The sequence below is a fragment of the Scyliorhinus torazame genome, chromosome 2, assembly GCF_047496885.1.
Source record: "Scyliorhinus torazame isolate Kashiwa2021f chromosome 2, sScyTor2.1, whole genome shotgun sequence".
Classification (NCBI taxonomy): domain Eukaryota; kingdom Metazoa; phylum Chordata; class Chondrichthyes; order Carcharhiniformes; family Scyliorhinidae; genus Scyliorhinus; species Scyliorhinus torazame.
Genome location: NC_092708.1, coordinates 219,348,889 through 219,371,353, shown reverse-complemented (window position 1 = coordinate 219,371,353; position 22,465 = coordinate 219,348,889). Strand labels below are relative to the sequence as shown.

Here is a 22,465-nt window from a genome sequence, read left to right as displayed (position 1 = left end):
GGGCTGGACAGGAGGGGTAGGTCAGTCTGGGAGTGGGGGGGCTGGACAGGAGGGGTAGGTCAGTACGGGAGTGGGGGGTCGGACAGGAGGGGTAGGTCAGTACGGGAGTGGGGGGTCGGACAGGAGGGGTAAGTCAGTCTGGGAGTGGGGGGGGGGGCTGGACAGGAGGGGTAGGTCAGTACGAGAGAAGGGGTCGGATAGGAGGGGTAGGTCAGTCTGGGAATGGGGGGGCCGGAGATAGGAGGGGTAGGTCAGTACGGGAGTGGGGTGGTCGGACAGGAGGGGTAGGTCAGTACGGGAGTGGGGCGGTCGGACAGGAGGGGTAGGTCAGTCTGGGAGTGGGGGGGGCTGGACAGGAGGGGTAGGTCAGTACGAGAGAAGGGGGTCGGACAGGAGGGATAGGTCAGTCTGGGAGTGGGGGGCCGGACAGGACGGGTAGGTCAGTACGGGAGTGGGGCGGTCGGACAGGAGGGGTAGGTCAACACAGGAGAAGGGGAGTCAGTCCGGGGAGAGGATGAGGGTTAGTCCTGGAGGTGGGTGGGGTCATTCGGGGAGAGCAGAGGGTCGGACCACACCGGATTGGGGGGAGGGGAGGAGGGGGCAGAGGGGTAGGGAGTCTGGGAGAATGGGGGCGGTCAATCCCAGGAGAGGAGGGGGACGGACCAGAGGGGGGAGATCAGTCCAAGAGGAGGAGGAGGTCAGTCGTAGGAGGTGTGGTTGGTCTGGGTCCGGGAGAGGGGTGTCGGAATAGGGGGGGGGGGGATCAGTTCGGGAGGGGGTTGTTCGACCAGAGCGGGGGGGGAGGGGGGGTCAGTCTGGGAGGGGGTGGTCAGTCTGGGAGGAGGGGTCAGTCTGGGAGGGGGTGGTCAGTCTGGGAGGAGGGGTCAGTCTGGGAGGGGGGGGGAGTCAGTCTGGGAGGATGGGGGTCAGTCAGGGCAGGCAGAGGGATCAGACCGGGAGTGAGGAGGGGTCAGAACAGGAATGAGGGGGGGGGGCTCAGACCGGGAGTGAAGGGGGGTTAGGGAGAGTCAGACCAGGAGTATGGGGGGGGGGGGGGGGTTCAGACCAGGTGTGCGGGGGGGGGGGGGGTCGGTCCAGGCCGGAGTGGGGGGGGGGCTCAGACAGGGAGTGAGGGGGGGGTTCAAACCTGGAGTGAGGGAGGGGGATGTCAGACCGGGACTGAGGGTGGGGGGGGTCAGACACTGAGTGTGGGGGGAGGGCGGGGTGTGGTTGGTATTGTGGGTCCCCTTTGGGGTTGTGTGCAAGGTTGGGTCTGGGTAAAGAAATAGTTACTCTGGAGTTGGAAGTGATTTATTTCCTTCAGGGTAAAAGTGGCAGAGCCATCCGGTTACCGATTTAAATCACTTCTGTCGGTTGGTTCCCAGCGCAGCGCAATTGTCCAGAGGAAGTTCGCACTTCAGGGCAGTTGCCAGGTAAAGCCTTACGTGGGCTCCTATGAGTGCACCATTGGAGTTACCCCTAAATGTGATGTTCTGCAATCAGGAAGTTATGATTATCAGAGTTCCACTTACCCATTCCTTAAGGGTCTCAAATATTTGAGAAAGGTTAGCGCCTTCTTTGAATGATATGATAGTGTTTTAACCTCAACCCAAGCCTCCAGAACAGATGTTTTGACCTCTGTTTAGGGTTGTACCTTGGGAACAGTATCTGTGATAATGCAGCCGCACTATTGCACTGGGATGTCAGCCTAGTGGGGGAGGGCGAGGTTGGAGCCACAGCCTTCTGATTTGAAAACAAGAGTTTTCAAGGGATGTGGAAGTTGCTGGTTAGACCCGCATTTATTGTCCATCCCTAATTGGCCTTGAGAAGAGAGGATCAAAAAGTGAGGTAGACAGAACCAGAATTAGATTCCAAACTGCACTAAACTAAAAGGTAACAAATCTCTAAAATGTGCGGGAGGATGGAATAAGATTGAATGGTTTTCCTCCTCCCTCCTATACTCAGGGTAATGTGTTGCCTTCAATCATCCCCCTTTTCTGTACCTTCTCTTGCAGTCCTTCATATTCACCAACTCGAATATTGGGCAATGTTCGGCGACGCTCATTACGAGCTGCTTCTCCATATAAGTACACTGTGGGAAGAGAGACAGTGGTATTGGGATAAACATAAGTTAGCATGAACAAACAGGCCGTGAGCTTGATTTTTCTTTAGGCTTCCCCGGTTCCGGTGGCAGCTTCTTGCAGCCTTCCTGCACCATCCACTAGCCCTGACTGTGGCCCACAACTTGGAACCTTGCTGCAAACTGTGGGGTACAATCCCCACTGATCCACAGCAGCAGCCTCCTTACTGCTCCCAGCCAGGTAGACAATCTGGCCACCTGTTGGGCAGGAGTCAGGTCCAAAATTAGTCAAATTAGACTTTGCTGTTATGATCAGCAGGCCTCCCCATGTCCCTGGCCTTGTGCATATTTTACCTGCAATCGAGCTGTCAGCATCCTCACTGTGTCCCTATTCATATCGGGGTCAATGTGTCAGCACACAGCGAATGGATCACTGATTTTAATCTCCAGGGCTGGATACAAAGGCAAGGAAACGATGTCACTTTGAGCCTGAATAAGATGAGATCAGCAGCTGTGCCTGGAAAAGGAGCACACAGTGCCCACCAGGGCGATCGAGGTGTTCCATGCCCAGTGAGTACCAGGGGGACTGGCGTGTTTTATCAGCTCCTTGTATTATATTTTGTTTTGATGTTTTATATTTCCTTTGAGATTCTGTTTACTTTGATGCAGTTTCCCTTTAAGGGACTGCCTTTTGATTTATCCCTAAATTTGTTGATTTTGTTTGTTTGGTTACCCAGAAGAAGCACAGCTATATGTGTGGGCCGGCATTTACCCTCATTGGGTCCAAACATTCCCCCTTACAATCCTTTCAACTTTTTTCAAATGCACTCACCAGGCACTTCCAGTTTCTCTGCAAGCCGTTTCCCAAACTCGTTGGCACACTGGACACAATCTTGCATACCAACATTCCGGACTGGGATGAAGGGACAAACATCCAAAGCACCAATTCTGGGATGTTCACCTGACAGCAAAAATGACCAAATTCAAATCAAAGCAGCGTAATCTTCCCAAACTGTCAGAATTGTAAAACAAACAGAGTGAAAACAAAGCATTACAATTAGTCCAAAGATTCCAAGTTAGGGAGAAGAATATTCAACTATTGCACTCCTAGGCCAAAATTTTCCAGCCATTCCTGCTGGGATCTTCCGGTCCCTCCAAAAATGATCTCCCCCCCCCTCCCCTCCTCACCTTCATGGGTTCCCTGGCTGTAGAGGGTGCGATCAATTGAAAAATTCATGGGAACGATAGGGCTGGAAGATCCTGTTGCTGGTCTCATTGGTGGGAGCAGAAGTGGGAGTGATCCACTGAAGGCAGGATGGCGGTGTGGCTGACCATGCTCTCCAGGACCATCTCTCTCCCAACATCCTTGTCCAGAAAACCCCTCCCCCACCCAGTCACGAGACCACCAGATTCAACATGCAACGCCCTTCCCCTCCATCCCATGTGGCTGCACCCTAGCATTCCAACGCTGCCTTGATCCCTTCTTTGGAGAGTGCCTTCCTGACCTGGTCAGCCTCCCCTCTTCCCTCCTTCACCTGCCTCCAATATCCCACCACCACTCCACCTTTCCACCCTACCTCCTTCCACCCCTCGCCTGCTTGTCCAATTGGCGCCTGATACAGTATTTTAATGAGCGCGAATGAAATGCTCATGCTGAAAAGGAGGTTCCTGTCATTGTTCGTTAGGAAGCTTATCCCGCCTTCAACCCACCTTCAAAGTCCTGAAACTAGAATTCCTAAACATTATCCTCACATCGGAAAACTGATTTTTGGCCCCACGCCAAATTAAGTTCCTTTCCCCACTGCTGGTGGAACCTCTGCCCCAAATCACTATCTCATGATGCTGCTCCAACAAGAGTGAATCTAACCATCTCCCTTTCACATTGAGTGGTATTACTATTGACATCTTGGGAGATGCACTGAACAGAAACCTGCCAGACCCACAATATAAATAATGTGGCATACAACAACAGATCAGAGAGTGGGATTTTTCCAGAGGTAACTCGCCTCCTGACTCATAGAAACATAGAAAACAGGAACCACGTAACTAGGGGCTTTTCACAGTAACTTCATTTGAAGCCTACTTGTGATTTTCATTTCATTTCATTTCATTTGGGCCATCGAACCTGCTGCACCATTCAATGTGATCATGGCTGATCCTCTAGCTCAACGCCTAACCGTCCCTCTTTCCCCATACCCCTTGTTATGGGCCAGGGTTTAGAGAACCCCAAAGTGTATCATGGAGTTCACCTGACCCATAACGTTTACTAGATTGTGGAATGGGGAGCACGCGACCCACTCTACAGTGTGGTACAACGGAAATGGAAAAGTATTTTTTAAAAGCAAAACAATGTTTATTCTATGAACTCAAGTTAATCTTTTTAAAACATGCAGTGAACATCTTAGCAACCATAAATTCAAATACAACCCCCAAAGACTACAACACGAAGTAATCCTTGAGCTTTTCTTTTAACATCCATAAGACTTAAAAACACCTTAACTTCACTACTGAGAACAGTTACCACGTTGAAATCAGCAAATGGACATTCAGAAGCTTGCAGAGATTCTCACACATCCTGCTGCGATTGCAGCTTCTCCAAAACATAAAACCAAACCAAACCCACCCTGCAGCAAAAAGTCTAAAGCGAAAGTAAAAATCGGACAGACAGTCCAGCTCCACCCACTCTCTGACATCACTGCAGTAATAAACACCCATTTCTTAAAGGTACACCCAGTACAGTTATTCTATAAAAACACCCATTTCTTAAAGGTACTCTCACATGACACCCTTGACACCTTTAATGTCCTGAAATCTGTCTATCTCCTTCTTAAATGCATTTAATGACTTGGCCTCCACAACTTTATGAGAATTCCACAGGTTGACCACCCTCTAAAGTGAAGTAATTTCTCCTCATCTCAGTCCTAAATGGCCTTCCCTACATCCTGTGACAGTGTCCCCTTGATTTAGACCACCAGCCAGAGGAAACAGGACAAATGATTTCGATTGGACATCATTTATGGGCAGCATGGTAGCACAGTGGTTAGCACAGTCACTTCACAGCTCCAGGGTCTCAGGATCGATTCCGGCTTGGGTCACTGTCTGTGTGGAGTCTGCACGTTCTCCCAGTGTCTGCGTGGGTTTCCTCCGGGTGCCCCGGTTTCCTCCCACAGTCCAAAGATGTGCAAGTTAGGTGGATTCTAAATTGCCCTTAGTGTCCAAAAAGGTCAAATGAGTACAGGTCCACAGGGCACTGAAAGGGGCAACACAGGTGGAGAAGGTAGTCAAGAAGGCATACGGCATGCTTGCCTTCATTGGCCGGGGCATTGAGTATAAGAATTGGCAAGTCATGTTGCAGCTGTATAGAACCTTAGTTAGGCCACACTTGGAGTATAGTGTTCAATTCTGGTCGCCACACTACCAGAAGGGTGTGGAGGCTTTAGAGAGGTGCAGAAGAGATTTACCAGAATGTTGCCTGGTATGGAGGGCATTAGCTATGAGGAGCGGTTGAATAAACTCGGTTTTTCTCACTGGAACGAAGGAGGTTGAGGGGTGACCTGATAGTGGTCTACAAAATTATGAGGGGCATAGACAGAGTGGATAGTCAGAGGCTTTTCCCCGGGGTAGAGGGGTCAATTACTCGGGGGCATAGGTTTAAGGTGAGAGGGGCAAGGTTTAAAATTATGAGGGGCCCACGCTGCCTGGTCTCCACCATGGCAGAGGCGGAAGAGACTCCCTACACTGCGCATGCGCGGGAATGCCGTCAGCGGCCGCTAATGCTCCCGCGCATGCGCCGCCCGGAGATGTCATTTCCGTGCCAGCTGGCGGGGCACCAAAGGCCTTTTCCGCCAGTTGGCGGGGCGGAAATTCGTCCGGCGCGGGCCTAGCCCCTTAAGGTTGGGGCTCGGCCCCCAAAGATGCGGAGCATTCTGCACCTTTGGGGCGGCGCGATGCCCGACTGATTTGCGCCGTTTTGGGCGCCAGTCGGCGGACATCGTGCTGATTCCGGAGAATTTTGCCCCTAGTGTGGGAAAAAGCCCGCGCTTTCCACCAAGCCGGCCCCCCCCCTTTGGCGCTGCTCCCTTTCGCGGCCTGACCGCAGCTCCCCCACCTCGGGCCTCCCCTCTCCCCTCCCCCCCCAATGGGGCCCCTCTTCCAACCACCGACACCCACACTCTCACCAAACCCCCACTACGAACCATTTCACCCTACCCCACCCAGCACCCAAAAACAAAAGTACCAAACAGAACAGAACATCCCCCCAAAACACAACAATCACATCAATCCCCCCTCGACATCCCCTCGCAATCAACCCTCAATCCGAGTCCAACTTTTCGGCCTGGAAAAAGGTCCACGCCTCCTCCGGCGTCTCCAAGTAGTGGTGACGGTCCTTGAAAGTGACCCACAGTCGCGCCGGCTGCAACATTCCAAATTTCACCCCCTTCCAATGCAGAGCCTTAGCCCGATTGTACCCGGCCCTGTTCTTGGCCACCTCCGCCCTCCAGTCCTGGTATATCCGGACCTCTGCATTCTCCCACCTGCTGCTCCGCTCCTTCTTTGCCCACCTTAGGACACACTCCCTGTCCACGAAGTGGTGGAACCGCACCAGCACCGCCCGCGGCGGCTTATTGGGCTTGGCCTTCTCGCCAGGACTCGGTGGGCCCCCTCCAGCTCCAGGGGCCTTGGGAAGGCCCTTGCGCCCATCAACATGTTCAGCATCGTGACCACGTATGCTCCAACATCCAACCCCTCCACTCCCTCTGGGAGACCCAGAATCCGCAGGTTCTTCCTCCTCGACCGATTCTCCATGTCCTCGAACTTCTCCTGCCATTTCTTATGCATCGCCTCGTGCGCCTCTACCTTCACCGCCAGGCCCAAGATCTCGTCCTCGTTCTCCGAGGCCTTTTGCCGCACCTCCCGGATCGCCGCCCCTTGGGCCTTCTGGGTCTCGAGCAGCTTGTCTATCGAAGCCTTCATCGGCTCCAACAGCTCTGCCTCCAATTCCGTGAAGCAGCGCTGGAGAAACTCCTGCTGTTCCTGCGACCACGCTGCCTGGCCTCCACCCGCCGCCATCTTGATTTTCCTCCCTCGCACTTTTCGCTGCTCCAAAACTACTTTTTTCACCGCTCCACTCCTGGTCCAATCCATACAGTGCCGGGGAAATGTTACTGTCACCTTCCCACACTGGGAACCGTCGAACAAATGCCGCTGGGGGCCCTAAAAAGAGCCCAAAAGTCCGTTTCTGGCTGGAGCTGCCGAACGTGCGACTTAGCTCCGCACATCCGCAACCAGAAGTCTGAAACTCCCTCTCTAACAGCACAGTGGGTGTACCTACATCTGAAGGACTGCAGTGGTTCAAGAAGGCAACTCACCACCACCTTCTGAAAGGCAACTAGAGTTTGGCAATAAATGCTGGCCTAACCAGCGACACCCACATCCCATAAATGAATGAAAAACAACATTCCTGCATCCAGTCTGTCCAGCCCTGGTTTTAATTCTTCAACCTTTTTCTGAGTAACTATTAGCATAACCGTGGTGGAGCCAACCAAATGTATTAAATAATTCACTTTGTCAGACGGTGCTCAGCGCAGCGTAATCATTCAGAGGAAGTTAGCCTTTTTGGACAATTATTGGGTAAATCCTTATCTGGAAACTTACGAGACGGATTCCCCTGCACATATTTGGGGAATCCTGCAAAATATGATGCTGGGAAGCCTGGAGATTGTGGTAAACCACTGTGTTCCTATATTAAGGGTTGTACGGTAGAACCTGCACTACAGGTTCACCTGGGCCCCTGCATGCTTGCTCCGCCCAGGAGCCGGGTTATAAATATGCGTGGCCTTCAGCTCGCAGCCATTTCATCAGCTGCTGTAGGAGGCCACACTTCAGATACTAATAAAGCCTCAGTTTGAATTCAACTTCGTCTCCAGCCAAATTGATCGTGGCTCAGAGATTACGGCCCATAGTGAATAGTTACCGCCCATGCACTAATCCCTGTGCTACCCCAAGGGACGGTTCCCCTCCGTGCTTTATTCTGTTGCTTTATTGAGAGAATATGCTCTTTCTGTTTATAAAGAGCAGGGCCTTGTGTGTGAATATATTTCCATGTCGGTGGCTCTATCAATCAGAGCCCTCTTGCCAACCAATCAACGTCCTCTTCTCGTGCAGTATAAATTGTTTTGCTCTTTAGATTTGGTAATTTTTGCAAATCTGTCCTGATGAGTGTTAGATAAAAAAACTTCAACAGCACGTATCTTTTTTAGTGAAACATGATTACATTTATTAAATATATTAGAGGTATCATCCTCATCAAATCAGCAGATTTTAAAGGCGAAACCAAAGGCAATCTGACCTTTCTATTCATGAATATCATTGCCCTTCACTGGGGTAAGGGAAAGAAATTCAACAGGAGCACAATAGAACAGTGCATTAAAACAGAGATTTTATGATGAAAAAGAACCTCGAACCATCTAGATTACTGTCTGCCATCCTGGTCACACCATAACATAATAATAACGGAGTTGTTGGCTAATTATAGATATCAACCTCTATCAATTAGTTGACAACAAACTCAGACATGGGTGGAATAATTTGGGCTGGTGGAGGGTGGGGGTGGGGGGGGGGGGCCATATTGGAGTGGAGCCATGCTGAGCCCACCTTGCAGTGTACGCGCACAGACATATACATGCACAAGCACACACACACGGACACACACATGCACAAATGCACAGGCAGACACATGCAGACAGACACACAGGTTGACACATGCACAGGCACACGCATAGACAAGCACAGGCAGATACAGACACACACGTATGGACACGTGTACAGACACAGGCTCAGGCAGACACATGTGCACAGACACAGGCAGACACATGCACACAGACAGAGACAGACAGACAGACAGACACATATAGATACAGACACAGGCAGACACATTTACACAAACATACTCAGACACACAGAACTGCACACACACCTGTCCCTACTCCACTCCGAGGTCCCCACCTGCTTCAAGAAGACCACCATCATACCAGTGCCAAAGAAGACTCAGGCAACGTGCCTCAAGGACTACCGTCCGGTGGCCCTGACTTCAGTCGTAATGAAGTGCTTCGAGAGGTTGATCATGAAACCTATCACCTCCATACTCCCAGAACACCTTGATCCACTGCAATTCACATACCGTCGCAACCGGTCCACAGCAGACGCCATCTCCCTGGCCCTACACTCATCCCCGGAGCATCTTGACAACATGAACTCCTACATTGAACTCCTACAGCAGACTCCTATTTATTGACTACAGCTCCGCCTTCAACACCATTATCCCAGCCAAGCTCATATCAAAGCTCCAAAACCTAGGACTTGGCTCCTCCCTCTGCAACTGGATCCTCGACTTTCTGACCAACAGACCACAATCAGTAAGAATGAACAACAACACCTCCTCCACAATAGTCCTCAATACTGGGGCCCCGCAAGGCTGCGTACTTAGCCCCCTACTGTACTCCCTGTACACACACGACTGCATGGCAAAATTTGGTTCCAACTCCATCTACAGGTTTGCTGACGATACGACCATAGTGGGCCGGATCTCGAATAACGAGTCAGAATACAGGAGGGAGATAGAGAACCTAGTGGAGTGGTGCAGCGACAACAATCTCTCCCTCAATGCCAGCAAAACTAAAGAGCTGGTCATTGACTTCAGGAAGCAAAGTACTGTACACACCCCTGTCAGCATTGGGCAGCACGATAGCACTGTGGATAGCACAATTGCTTCACAGCTCCAGAGTCCCAGGTTCGATTCCGGCTTGGGTCACTGTCTGTGGGGAGTCTGCACGTTCTCCCCGTGTGTGCGTGGGTTTCCTCCGGGTGCTCCGGTTTCCTCCCACAGTCCAAAGATGTGCAGGTTAGGTGGATTAGCCATGCTAAATTGCCCTTAGTGTCCAAAATTGCTCTTAGTGTTGGGTGGGGTTATTGGGTTATGGGGATAGGGTGGAGGTGTTGACCTTGGGTAGGGTGCTCTTTCCAAGAGCAGGTGCAGACTCGATGGGCCGAATGGCCTCCTTCTGCACTGTAAATTCTATGATAATCTATGAAGCATCAACGGGGCCGAGGTGGAGATGGTTAGCAGTTTGAAATTCCGAGGGGTACACATCTCCAAAAATCTGTCCTGGTCCACCCACGTCGACGCTGCCACCAAGAAAGCACAACAGCACCTATACTTCCTCAGGAAACTAAGGAAATTCGGCATGTCCACGTTAACCTTTGTAGCGCAACAATTACTCACTCAAGTCGAGAGGTGATGAAGTCAATAGAGGCTTTATTAAGCAAGATTTGTTCCCCAGCAGCTCAGTTACAGAATACGGCTGCTGGGAGAACTCGGGCTCTTATACTCCGCCTTTCTGGGTGGAGCCATCAGGCGGCAGATCCAACCAGGACCCGGGACCTGTCAGCCAATAGCCTCTTGGCTTCACAGGTACCGTACTACCCCTAATATATACCACCACATTCACCCCTTGTTAAAAAAGAACCCGGCGGGGTAGTGGTTCGCATGGTGGTAGGGGTTTACAAGGCTGGTCCTGGAACTAATTTTGTACAGTGGCTATGCATTTAGCCCAACAGTTAACTATGTACAGGTTTTGTCAGAATTATTTACAGATTTTTGTCACGCAGATTCCACGAGTCGAGCGGGTGCCCTGGTCGATCGCCTCAGCAGGTGCAGGTGCTGGCTTGGGCACTGTCGTCTCTGGGAGTGTTGCGCTGCTCGTCCCTGTTTCTTTACTCCTGGGCGGGCACGGGAGGAGGACCGATCCACCTGGGAAGGGAGCGGTCGTGGGGTGCGCCGGTGGGAGGGAGGGGGTGATTGGTGTCGGGAGTGTGTGTGTGTTTCCGGCGGGTGCCAGGTCCCGCAGGGAGACCGTGTCCTGTCGGCCGTCGGGGTAGGCGTACTGAGGGTTTGCGTGGAGAAGGTGAACCCTCTCGACCAACGGGTCCGATTTGTGCGCCCGCACATGCTTTCGGACCAAGATGGGTCCTGGGGCTGCCAGCCAGGTCGGCAGCGACGTTCCGGAGGAGGACTTCCTAGGGAAGACAAGGAGGCACTCGTGAGGCATTTGGTTAGTGGTGGTACACAGCAGCGACCGGATGGGGTGGAGGGCATCCGGGAGGACTTCCTGCCACCGGGAAACTGGGAGATTTCTGGACCATAGGGCCAGTAGGACAGTCTTCCAGACCGTATCGTTCTCCCTCTCTACCTGACCGTTCCCCCGAGGGTTGTAGCTGGTCGTCCTGCTCGAGGCAATGCCCTTGCTGAGCAGGAACTGACGCAGTTCGTCGCTCATGAAGGAGGACCCCCTGTCGCTATGGATGTACGCGGGGAACCAAACAGTGTAAAGATGGTGCCGAGGGCTTTAATGACTGTGGCCGCTGTCATGTCGGGGCAGGGGATGGCGAAGGGGAAACGGGAGTACTCGTCCACCACGTTTAGGAAGTATGCGTTGCAGTCGGTGGAGGGGAGGGGGCCTTTGAAATCCAAACTGAGGCGTTCAAAGGGACGGGAAGCCTTTATCAGGTGCGCTCTATCTGGCCTGAAAAAGTGCGGTTTGCACTCTGCGCAAATTTGGCAGTTCCTGGTGGCTGTACGGACCTCCTCAACAGAGTTGGTAGAATCGAGTGACCCCCGGGTGGCAGAGGTCCTCGTGGAGGGCTTGGAGGCGGTCTACTTGTACATTGGCACATGTGCCGCGGGATAGGGCATTGGACGGCTCGTTCAGCTTTCCGGGACGATACAAGATCTCATAGTTATAGGTGGAGAGCTCAATCCTCCACCTCAAGATCTTGTCATTCTTGATTTTGCCCCGCTGTGCATTATCGAACAGAAAGGCTACCGACCGTTGGTCAGTGAGGAGAGTGAATCTCCTGCCAGCCAGGTAATGCCTCCAATGTCGCACAACTTCCACTATGGCTTGGGCTTCCTTTTCCACTGAGGAGTGGCGGATTTCTGAGGCGTGGAGGGTCGGGGAGAAAAAGGCCACGGGTCTGCCCGCTTGGTTGAGAGTGGCCGCCAGAGCTACGTCGGACGCGTCGCTCTCGACTTGGAAGGGGAGGGACTCGTCGATTGCGTGCATCGTGGCCTTTGCGATATCCGCTTTGATGCGGCTGAAGGCCTGGCGAGCCTCTGTCGACAGGGGGAAGGTAGTGGACTGGATTAACGGGCGGGCCTTGTCTGCGTACTGGGGAACCCACTGGGCGTAATACGAAAAGAAGCCCAGGCAGCGTTTCAGGGCTTTGGAGCAGTGGGGGAGGGGAAATTCCATAAGGTGGCGCATGCGTTCGGGGTCGGGGCCTATCACTCCATTGCGCACTACGTATCCCAGGATGGCCAGACGGTTGGTGCTAAAAACGCATTTTTCCTCGTTATAGGTGAGGTTCAGGGTGTTAGTGGTCTGGAGGAATTTGCGGAGGTTGGCGTCGTGGTCCTGCTGGTCATGGCCGCAGATGGTTACATTGTCGAGATATGGGAACGTGGCCCGCAAACTGTGCTGGTCAACCATTCAATCCATCTCCCGTTGGAAGACCGAGACTCCGTTCATGATGCTAAATGGGACCCTTAAAAAATGGTAGAGCCGCCCGTCTGCCTCGAAGGCCGTGTACTTGCGGTCACTCGGGCGGATGGGGAGCTGGTGGTATGCGGACTTGAGGTCCACGGTGGAAAAGACCTTGTACTGTGCAATCCGATTGACCATGTTGGATATGGGGGGGGGCGGGGGAGAGGGTACGCATCGAGCTGCGTGTACCTATTGATGGTCTGACTATAGTCTACGACCATCCTCTGCTTCTCCCCGGTCTTCACAACAAGCACCTGGGCTCTCCAGGGACTATTGCTGGCCTGGATTATGTCTTCCTTCAGCAGCCGCTGGACTTCAGACCGGATAAACGTCCGATCCTGAGCGCTGTATTGTCTGCTCCTAGTGGCGACGGGTTTGCAATCCGGGGTGAGGTTCGCAAACAAGGAAGGCGGTTCAACCTTGAGGGTCGCGAGGCTGCAGATAGTGAGTGGGGGTATTGGTCCGCCGAATTGGAACGTTAGCACTGAGTGCTGAATTTGGTGCATTTTGAGTGCTATAGTAAGTGTTTGGTGACCAAGGGAGTATAAGGCTTCATTTTTACCTAAAGTTTAGTCTTCCTTTTATTTAGTTAATTAACTTAAAAGTTGCTGTTTGGTTTAGAAGAAGGTGAATTTTCAATCAGCTTTAAACAGGCTTCTACTTGTAGGCACTTGCAGCTGGAGCTTGTTAATTAGTTAATTGGATTAGGCCAGTTTTCAGAGGCTAGATTCACAGTATAAAAGTGAACCCCTACCTTGCAGACTTTGTTTGCACTGAGTGCTGAATTTGGTGCTTTTTGAGTGCTATAGTAAGAGTTTGGTGACCGAGGGAGTTAGGTGAGGAGGGAGTAAGGTGCTCCTTTCATTTTGTTTCCGACATTTCCGCAAAGAGTGCGAAGAGAGCCAGGAGTTTACAGAAAGTGTAGCTGACTGGGAGCAGAGTCGGAGGGCGGAGATCTAGTTAGTCCACAGGGCAGCTATATTCTGTCAGGTAAGAAGGGATGGAGGCTAGGCCAGTTGCATGCTCCTCCTGTAGGATGTGGGTGGTGAGGGATACCACCGGTGTCCCCGCTGACTATACCTGTGGGAAGTGCACCCAACTTCAGCTCCTCAAAGACCGTGTTAGGGAACTGGAGCTGAAGCTGGATGAACTTCGGATCATCCGGGAGGCAGAGGGGGTGATTGAGAAGAGTTACAAGGAGGTAACCACACCCAAGGTACAGGACAAGAATAGCTGGGTTACAGTCAGGGGGAAAAAAACAAACAGGCAGACAGTGCAGGGATCCCTCGTGGCCGTTCCCCTTCAAAACAAGTATACCATTTTGGATGCTGTTGGGGGGGATGACCTACCGGGGGAAGGCCCTAGCGGCCAGGTCTCTGGCACTGAGTCTGGCTCTGGGGCTCAGAAGGGAAGGGGGGAGAATAGAAAAGCAATAGTTGTAGGAGATTCAATGGTTAGGGGAATAGATAGGAGATTCTGTGGTCGCGAGCGAGACTCCCGGAAGGTATGTTGCCTCCCGGGTGCCAGGGCCAGGGATGTCTCGGATCGTGTCTTCAGGATCCTTAAGGGGGAGGGTGAGCAGCCAGAAGTTGTGGTGCACATTGGTACCAACGACATAGGTAGGAAAAGGGGTGTGGAGGTAATAAACAAGTTTAGGGAGCTAGGCTGGAAGTTAAAAGCCAGGACAGACAGAGTTGTCATCTCTGGTTTGTTGCCGGTGCCACGTGATAGCGAGGCTAGGAATAGGGAGAGAGTGCAGTTGAACACATGGCTGCAGGAATGGTGTAGGAGGGAGGGCTTCAGGTATTTGGATAATTGGAGCGCATTCTGGGGAAGGTGGGACCTGTACAAGCAGGACGGGTTGCATCTGAACCAGAGGGGCACCAATATCCTGGGAGGGAGGTTTTCTAGTACTCTTCGGGAGGGTTTAAACAAATTTGGCAGGGGAATGGGAACCGGATTTGTAGTCCAGCAACTAAGGTAGCCGATATTCAGGACGCCAAAGCATGTAGTGAGGCAGTGGGGAAGGGAACACTGACAAAGGAGAGTACTTGCAGGCACGGAGATGGGTTGAAGTGTGTATACTTCAACGCAAGAAGCATCAGGAATAAGGTGGGTGAACTTAAGGCATGGATCGGTACTTGGGACTACGATGTGGTGGCCATCACGGAAACTTGGATAGAAGAGGGGCAGAAATGGTTGTTGGAGGTCCCTGGTTATAGATGTTTCAATAAGATTAGGGAGGGTGGTAAAAGAGGGGGGGGGGGGGGGGTGGCATTATTAATTAGAGATAGTATAACAGCTGCAGAAAGGCAATTCGAGGAGTATCACCCTATTGAGGTAGTATGGGTTGAAGTCAGAAATAGGAAAGGAGCAGTCACCTTGTTAGGAGTTTTCTATAGGCCCCCCAATAGTAGCAGAGATGTGGAGGAACAGATTGGGAAACAGATTTTGGAAAGGTGCAGAAGTCATAGGGTAGTAGTCATGGGCGACTTTAACTTCCCAAATATTGAGTGGAAACTCTTTAGATCAAATAGTTTGGATGGGGTGGTGTTTGTGCAGTGTGTCCAGGAAGCTTTTCTAACACAGTATGTAGATTGTCCGACCAGAGGAGGGGCAATATTGGATTTAGTACTGGGTAATGAACCAGGGCAAGTGATAGATTTGTTAGTGGGGGAGCATTTTGGAGATAGTGACCACAATTCTGTGACTTTCACTTTAGTAATGGAGAGGGATAGGTACGTGCAACAGGGCAAGGTTTACAATTGGGGGAAGGGTAAATACGATGTTGTCAGACAAGAATTGAAGTGCATAAGTTGGGAACATAGGCTGGCAGGGAAGACACAAGTGAAATGTGGAACTTGTTCAAGGAACAGGTGCTACGTGTCCTTGATATGTATGTCCCTGTCAGGCAGGGAAGAGATGGTCGAGTGAGGGAACCATGGTTGACAAGAGAGGTTGAATGTCTTGTTAAGAGGAAAAAGATGACTTATGTAAGGCTGAGGAAACAAGGTTCAGACAGGGCATTGGAGGGATACAAGATAGCCAGGAGGGAACTGAAGAAAGGGATTAGGAGAGCTAAGAGAGGGCATGAACAATCTTTGGCGGGTAGGATCAAGGAAAACCCAAAGGCCTTTTACACATATGTGAGAAATATGAGAATGACTAGAGCGAGGGTAGGTCCGATCAAGGACAGTAGCGGGAGATTGCGTATTGAGTCTGAAGAGATAGGAGAGGTCTTGAACGAGTACTTTTCTTCTGTATTTACAAATGAGAGGGGCGATATTGTTGGAGAGGACAGTGTGAAACAGATTGGTAAGCTCGAGGAAATACTTGTTAGGAAGGAAGATGTGTTGGGCATTTTGAAAAACTTGAGGATAGACAAGTCCCCCGGGCCTGACGGCATATATCCAAGGATTCTATGGGAAGCAAGAGATGAAATTGCAGAGCCGTCCTCACTGTCAACAGGGGTGGTACCAGGGGATTGGAGAGTGGCGAATGTCGTGCCCCTGTTCAAAAAAGGGACTAGGGATAACCCTGGGAATTACAGGCCAGTTAGTCTTACTTCGGTGGTAGGCAAAGTAATGGAAAGGGTACTGAAGGATAGGATTTCTGAGCATCTGGAAAGACACTGCTTGATTAGGGATAGTCAGCACGGATTTGTGAGGGGTAGGTCTTGCCTTACAAGTCTTATTGAATTCTTTGAGGAGGTGAGCAAGCATGTGGATGAAGGTAAAGCAGTGGATGTAGTGTACATGGATTTTAGTAAGGCATTTGATAAGGTTCCCCATGGTAGGCTTATGCAGAAAGTAAGGAGGCATGGGATAGTGGGAAATTTGGCCAGTTGGATAACGAACTGGCTAACCGATAGAAGTCAGAGAGTGGTGGTGGATGGTAAATATTCAGCCTGGATCCCAGTTACCAGTGGCGTACCGCAGGGATCAGTTCTGGGTCCTCTGCTGTTTGTGATTTTCATTAATGACTTGGATGAGGGAGTTGAAGGGTGGGTCAGTAAATTTGCAGACGATACGAAGATTGGTGGAGTTGTGGATAGTGAGGAGGGCTGTTGTCGGCTGCAAAGAGACATAGATAGGATGCAGAGCTGGGCTGAGAAGTGGCAGATGGAGTTTAACCCTGAAAAGTGTGAGGTTGTCCATTTTGGAAGGACAAATATGAATGCGGAATACAGGGTTAACGGTAGAGTTCTTGGCAATGTGGAGGAGCAGAGAGATCTTGGGGTCTATGTTCATACATCTTTGAAAGTTGCCACTCAAGTGGATAGAGCTGTGAAGAAGGCCTATGGTGTGCTCGTGTTCATTAACAGAGGGATTGAATTTAAGAGCCTTGAGGTGATGATGCAGCTGTACAAAACTTTGGTAAGGCCACATTTGGAGTACTGTGTACAGTTCTGGTCGCCTCATTTTAGGAAGGATGTGGAAGCTTTGGAAAAGGTGCAAAGAAGATTTACCAGGATGTTGCCTGGAATGGAGAGTAGGTCTTACGAGGAAAGGTTGAGGGTGCTAGGCCTTTTCTCATTAGAACGGAGAAGGATGAGGGGCGACTTGATAGAGGTTTATAAGATGATCAGGGGAATAGATAGAGTAGACAGTCAGAGACTTTTTCCCCTGGTGGAACAAACCATTACAAGGGGACATAAATTTAAGGTGAAAGGTGGAAGATATAGGAGGGATATCAGAGGTAGGTTCTTTACCCAGAGAATAGTGGGGGCATGGAATGCACTGCCTGTGGAAGTAGTTGAGTCGGAAACATTAGGGACCTTCAAGCAGCTATTGGATAGGTACATGGATTATGGTAAAATGATATAGTGTAGATTTATTTGTTCTTAAGGGCAGCACGGTAGCATTGTGGATTGCACAATGCTTCACAGCTCCAGGGTCCCAGGTTCGATTCCGGCTTGGGTCACTGTCTGTGCGGAGTCTGCACGTCCTCCCCGTGTCTGCGTGGGTTTCCTCCGGGTGCTCCGGTTTCCTCCCACAGTCCAAAGATGTGCAGGTTAGGTGAATTGGCCAATGATAAATTGTCCTTCATGTCCAAAATTGCCCTTGGTGTTGGGTGGAGGTGTTGAGTTTGGGTAGGGTGCTCTTTCCAGGAGCCAGTGCAGACTCAAAGGGCCAAATGGCCTCCTTCTGCACTGTAAATTCAATGATAATCTATGATTAATCTAGGACAACGGTTCGGCACAACATCGTGGGCCGAAGGGCCTGTTCTGTGCTGTATTTTCTATGTTCTATGTTCTATGTTAGGCTCTGGAGGTTACACTGGAAATCTAACCCTAAGAGAGTGGGAGTGCAGAGTTGGGGAAGGACATAAAGCCTATAATTCTTAAACTCCCTCCCTTGCACCGTTAGGTTCACGATGCAGAACCCCTTGATCTCTACGGAATGGGATCCCGCTGCCAATCTTTTGGGTGCTCGGACGAATGGAAAGAAAACAGCGTCTTACCGTATCCGGGTGGATAAAACTTTCCGTGCTCCCAGAGTCGATTAGGCATGGCGTTGCGTACCCATTGACTAGCACCGTTGTTGTTGCCGTTTGGAGCGTCCGGGGCCGCGATTATTCCAGGGTCACCGAAGCCAGTCTAGGTTGCTGCACCGTGGCGTTTTCTTCCGGCCCCGTGGAGCCGTCTATGCTGGGGTCCTTGGCAATCAGCCAAGATGGCGGCGTCCATGGATCGCACACGGTCGGGGGTGGACAAAATGGCCGCCCCCATGGGTCGCACGTAGCCGAGGGGGGTCACAAGATGGCGGCACCCATCCTCCCCGCGGTGTGTCCGGGACCCAAAATGGTGGCGCCCGCGGGCCGCACATGGATCACTGGGGGGGGTTGAGTCTACTGTCCCCGTTCTCCCCTGGAGATTACGGCGACCCCCCGGGACTGGCACACCACTGCGTAATGCCCCTTTTTGCCGCAGCTCTTACAAATAGCTGAGCGGGCCGGGCAGCGCTGCCGGGGGTGTTTCGCCTGCCCACCGGGATGGTCTGGTGCTCTAGCCGCGCAGGCATGCGGGGGGGTGGGGGGTGCCGGGGAGTCGGTCGCAACGGGGGTCCACGGAGCCCAAGGGGCTGCCGCGCGGTCGGGGCCGTAGGCGCGGGCATTTATGAGGCCACGTCGAGGGAGGCCGCAAGGGCCCGTTCCTCTGTGAGTCCTAACGAGTCTCTCTCTAACAGTCTTTGGCGAATTTGAGAAGAAGACATGCCTGCCACAAAAGCATCCCTGATTAGGAGCTCCGTGTGCTCGATCGCGCTCACCGTCGGGCAGTTGCAGTTCCTTCCCAAAATCAACAGTGCGCTGTAGAACACGTTGAGCGATTCTCCGGGGATTTGCCGTCTCGTCGCGAGTTGGTGGCGTGCGTAGACCTGGTTTATGGGCCGAATGTAGACTCCTTTCAGCATGGAGAGCGCCGTCAGGAAATCTTCCGTGTCTTCGATGAGCGTGTAGATCTCCGGGCTCACCCTGGAATGCTGGACCTGCATTTTCTGATCTTCCGTGGTCCGGCCGGGGGCCGTTCGAAGGTAACCTTCGAAGCATGCTAGCCAGTGTTTAAACACGGCCGCTGAGTTTGCTGCATGGGGGCTGATTCGCAGACACTCCGGGGCGATCCGGAGCTCCATAGTCTTTTTAAACTTGCTTAATAAATTGTCGCGCAACAATTACTCACTCAAGTCGAGAAGTGATGAAGTCACTCGAGGCTTTATTAAGCAAGACTTGTTCCCCAGCAGCTCAGTTACAGAATGCGGCTGCTGGGAGAACTCGGGCTCTTATACTCCGTCTTTCTGGGCGGAGCCATCAGGCGGCAGATCCAACCAGGACCCGGGACCTGTCAGCCAATAGCCTCTCGGCTTCACAGGTACCGTACTACCCCTAATACATACCACCACAACCCTTACCAACTTTTACAAATGCACCATAGAAAGCATCCTATCTGGCTGCATCACAGCCTGGTATGGCAACTGCTCGGCCCAGGACCGCAAGAAACTTCAGAGAGTCGTGAACACTGCCCAGTCCATCACATGAACCTGCCTCCCATCCATTGACTCCATTTACACCTCCCGCTGCCTGGAGAAAGCGGGCAGCATAATCAAAGACCCCTCCCACCCGGCTTACTCACTCTTCCAACTTCTTCCATCGGGCAGGAGATACAGAAGTCTGAGAACACGCACGAACAGACTCAAAAACAGCTTCTTCCCCACTGTTACCAGACTCCTAAATGTCCCTCTTATGGACTGACCTAATTAACACTACACCCTGTGTGCTTCATCCGATGCCGGTGCTTATGTAATTACATTGTATATGTTGTGTTGCCCTATTATGTATTTTCTTTTCTTCCCTTTTCTTCCCATGTACTTAATGATCTGTTGAGCTGCTCGCAGAAAAATACTTTTCACTGTACCTCGGTACACGTGACAATTAACAATCCAATCCAATCCAACACAGACAGACACACACACACACAGACATGCACAGACAGACATGCACAGATGCACACAGGCACACAAACAGGCACGCACAGACACAGGCAGCCAAACGCACACAGGCACACAGAGTCACATACGGAAAAACACATACACACTGACAGACACACACACATAGACACACGCACAGAGACACGCACAATTTGGCAGAATGTGGATTTAGGCCCACAGATCTACGGAACAGGTGTGCTGATGGACATAGTTGGGAGAGAGAGGAGGAAAACTTTGGATCCGGAGTCAAATTGTAAACACCGCTATAGATGGTTCAGATTGCGACCGTTCCATTGAAAGTCACAAAACTGACCTTTTCATTTCCTTTAGCATCAATGTACCAATAAAGCAGATATCACCATTTGTCTAATCTCCCCACAGTAACCCAGCTACTAGCTCACCTCTGTGTGTTGTCATGTCAATGAGTTGAAAGGCCACCTGTGCAGCCCTCAATGCTCCTTCCACAGCAGCCTCTGGAGAACCAACAAACGTATAAACAGTCCGATTGGTGGAGGGACCAGGATCCACGTCCAATAATGAACAGCCATCAGTCTGTGAAATGGCGTCAGCAATGGCATCAATAACCTACCGGGGAGAATTAATGAAACCCATTCATTCTGAGGCACAAGGAGAACCAGTTACAGGTAAAATAGTGCAAAAACAATGTGGAACTTTCAAACGCAAGGTGACCTGGATACAAGCTAGCAATACGCTCCACAGAAATCCAGGAGAGTCCTTGCCCTCCCCTGCCATCTTCCCGCCTCCACATCGTTTAAACCTGTAGAAGGCCACCCCACCCTGTTGCCAATTGAGAACTTTAAGTGGGAAATTAGTACTCACTTAAGGGCTTCATCCCACTGCCACTGGTATTAACCCAGTGACCTGTAAAATAAAATAAAAATTAACGTAATGAGAGGTGGGGGAGGGGGTTCACCATGTGGACAGAACAATAAGCAAACCCTTGTGTGTGGCACTGCTTGAGGGCTTCATTGAGTGTTCCCTTGTTCAAAGACACTCAGTGTCTGGCTGAGGGACCTGGCATTGGATTTGGTGGGGTTGGGGGGTGTATAAAAGCGACTCTCCTGCCCTTACTGCCACGCCTGAATCGTTGCTATGGACTTGAAATGATCCTGAATCTGTAAAGTATACAACCTTGCCAGAGAAAACCATCTGCAACTCAGGATGAAGAAGTACCAAAACAAAACCCTGAATTTCAGAAAGACATTAACTAGACGTCATCCCCGTGTATCAAAGATCCTTTATCTTTTTATTTTATTAATATGTACTCGCCCTCTCAACCAACCTTTCCCCTCTGTACTGTTTGTCTTTGTGTGTATAGACAGTGGGGGTAGGTGGAAGGGGGTGTTGGGAAAGGGGTATTAGATGGTTAGTTACATTTTCTGTCAGTTTAATTATAATACTGCATTTAATAAAAGGTTACATGTGCTAAAGTGTCTGCAGTTTTTTGGGCTCAACCAATGACCTCAGATATTTAAAATAAAATCTCATTTCACCTGTGCTGTGACCCTGGGGCCCGTGGGGCTGGATTGTGACACCTGTCCTCCCCATGTAATCACTTTAGCTCATTATTGATCTATGTTTTTTTTTAAATATTTTTATTCAAAATTTTAAAATATTACCATTTAAAGCATACAACAGTACAAAATGAAACCAACACAAACCCCCAATCCGCACCCCCCCCCCCCGACACCCTAACCAACCCCCTCCTTACTCCCTCCTTTCCCCCCCACCTCCCCCCGAAGCAGTTGACGGTAACAGGAGGCGGGATTCTCCCCTACCCGGCGGGGCGGGGGGGTCCTGGCGGAATGGAGTGGCGGGAACCACTCCGGCGTCGGGCCGCCCCAAAGGTACGGATTTCTCCGCACCTTTAGGGGCCAAGCCCTCACCTTGAGGGGCTAGCCCCCGCTGGAGTGGTTGGCGTGCCGCCAGCCGGCGGGAAAGGCCTTTGGCGCCACGCCAGATGGGGCCGAAAGAAATTCGTCGGGCGGCGGACGTCCTCGCATGCGCGGGAGCGTCAGCGGCTGCTGATGTCATCACCGCGCATGTGCAGGGGGGCCATGGTGAAGGCCGTGGTCGAGGCGGAGGGAAAAGAGTGCAACCAAGGCACAGGCCCGTCTGCGGATCGGTGGGCCCCGATCGCGGGCCAGGCCACCGTGGGGGCACCCCCTGGGGCCAGATCGGCCCGCGCCCCCCCCAGGACCCCGGAGCCCGCCGGCGCCGGCTAGTCCCGCCGATAAGAGAGGTGGTTTGATCCTCGGCGGCGGGACAGGCATTCCAGC

At 51.6% G+C, this 22,465-nt stretch overlaps 1 protein-coding gene across 3 annotated transcripts in view; it reads right to left on the bottom strand.

Moving 5' to 3' along the window:
• ftcd (formimidoyltransferase cyclodeaminase) overlaps positions 1–22,465 on the bottom strand; it is a 125,421-nt gene that overhangs the window by 90,266 nt on the left and 12,690 nt on the right. For all 3 annotated transcript variants that reach the window (XM_072484031.1, XM_072484022.1, XM_072484038.1), the window contains 3 exons: positions 20,567–20,750; positions 2,913–3,041; positions 2,004–2,092 (listed from right to left, as the gene is read on the bottom strand). In XM_072484031.1, coding sequence (XP_072340132.1) covers positions 2,004–2,092; positions 2,913–3,041; positions 20,567–20,750 — 402 coding nt within the window. The remainder of the gene's footprint in view (positions 1–2,003; positions 2,093–2,912; positions 3,042–20,566; positions 20,751–22,465) is intronic.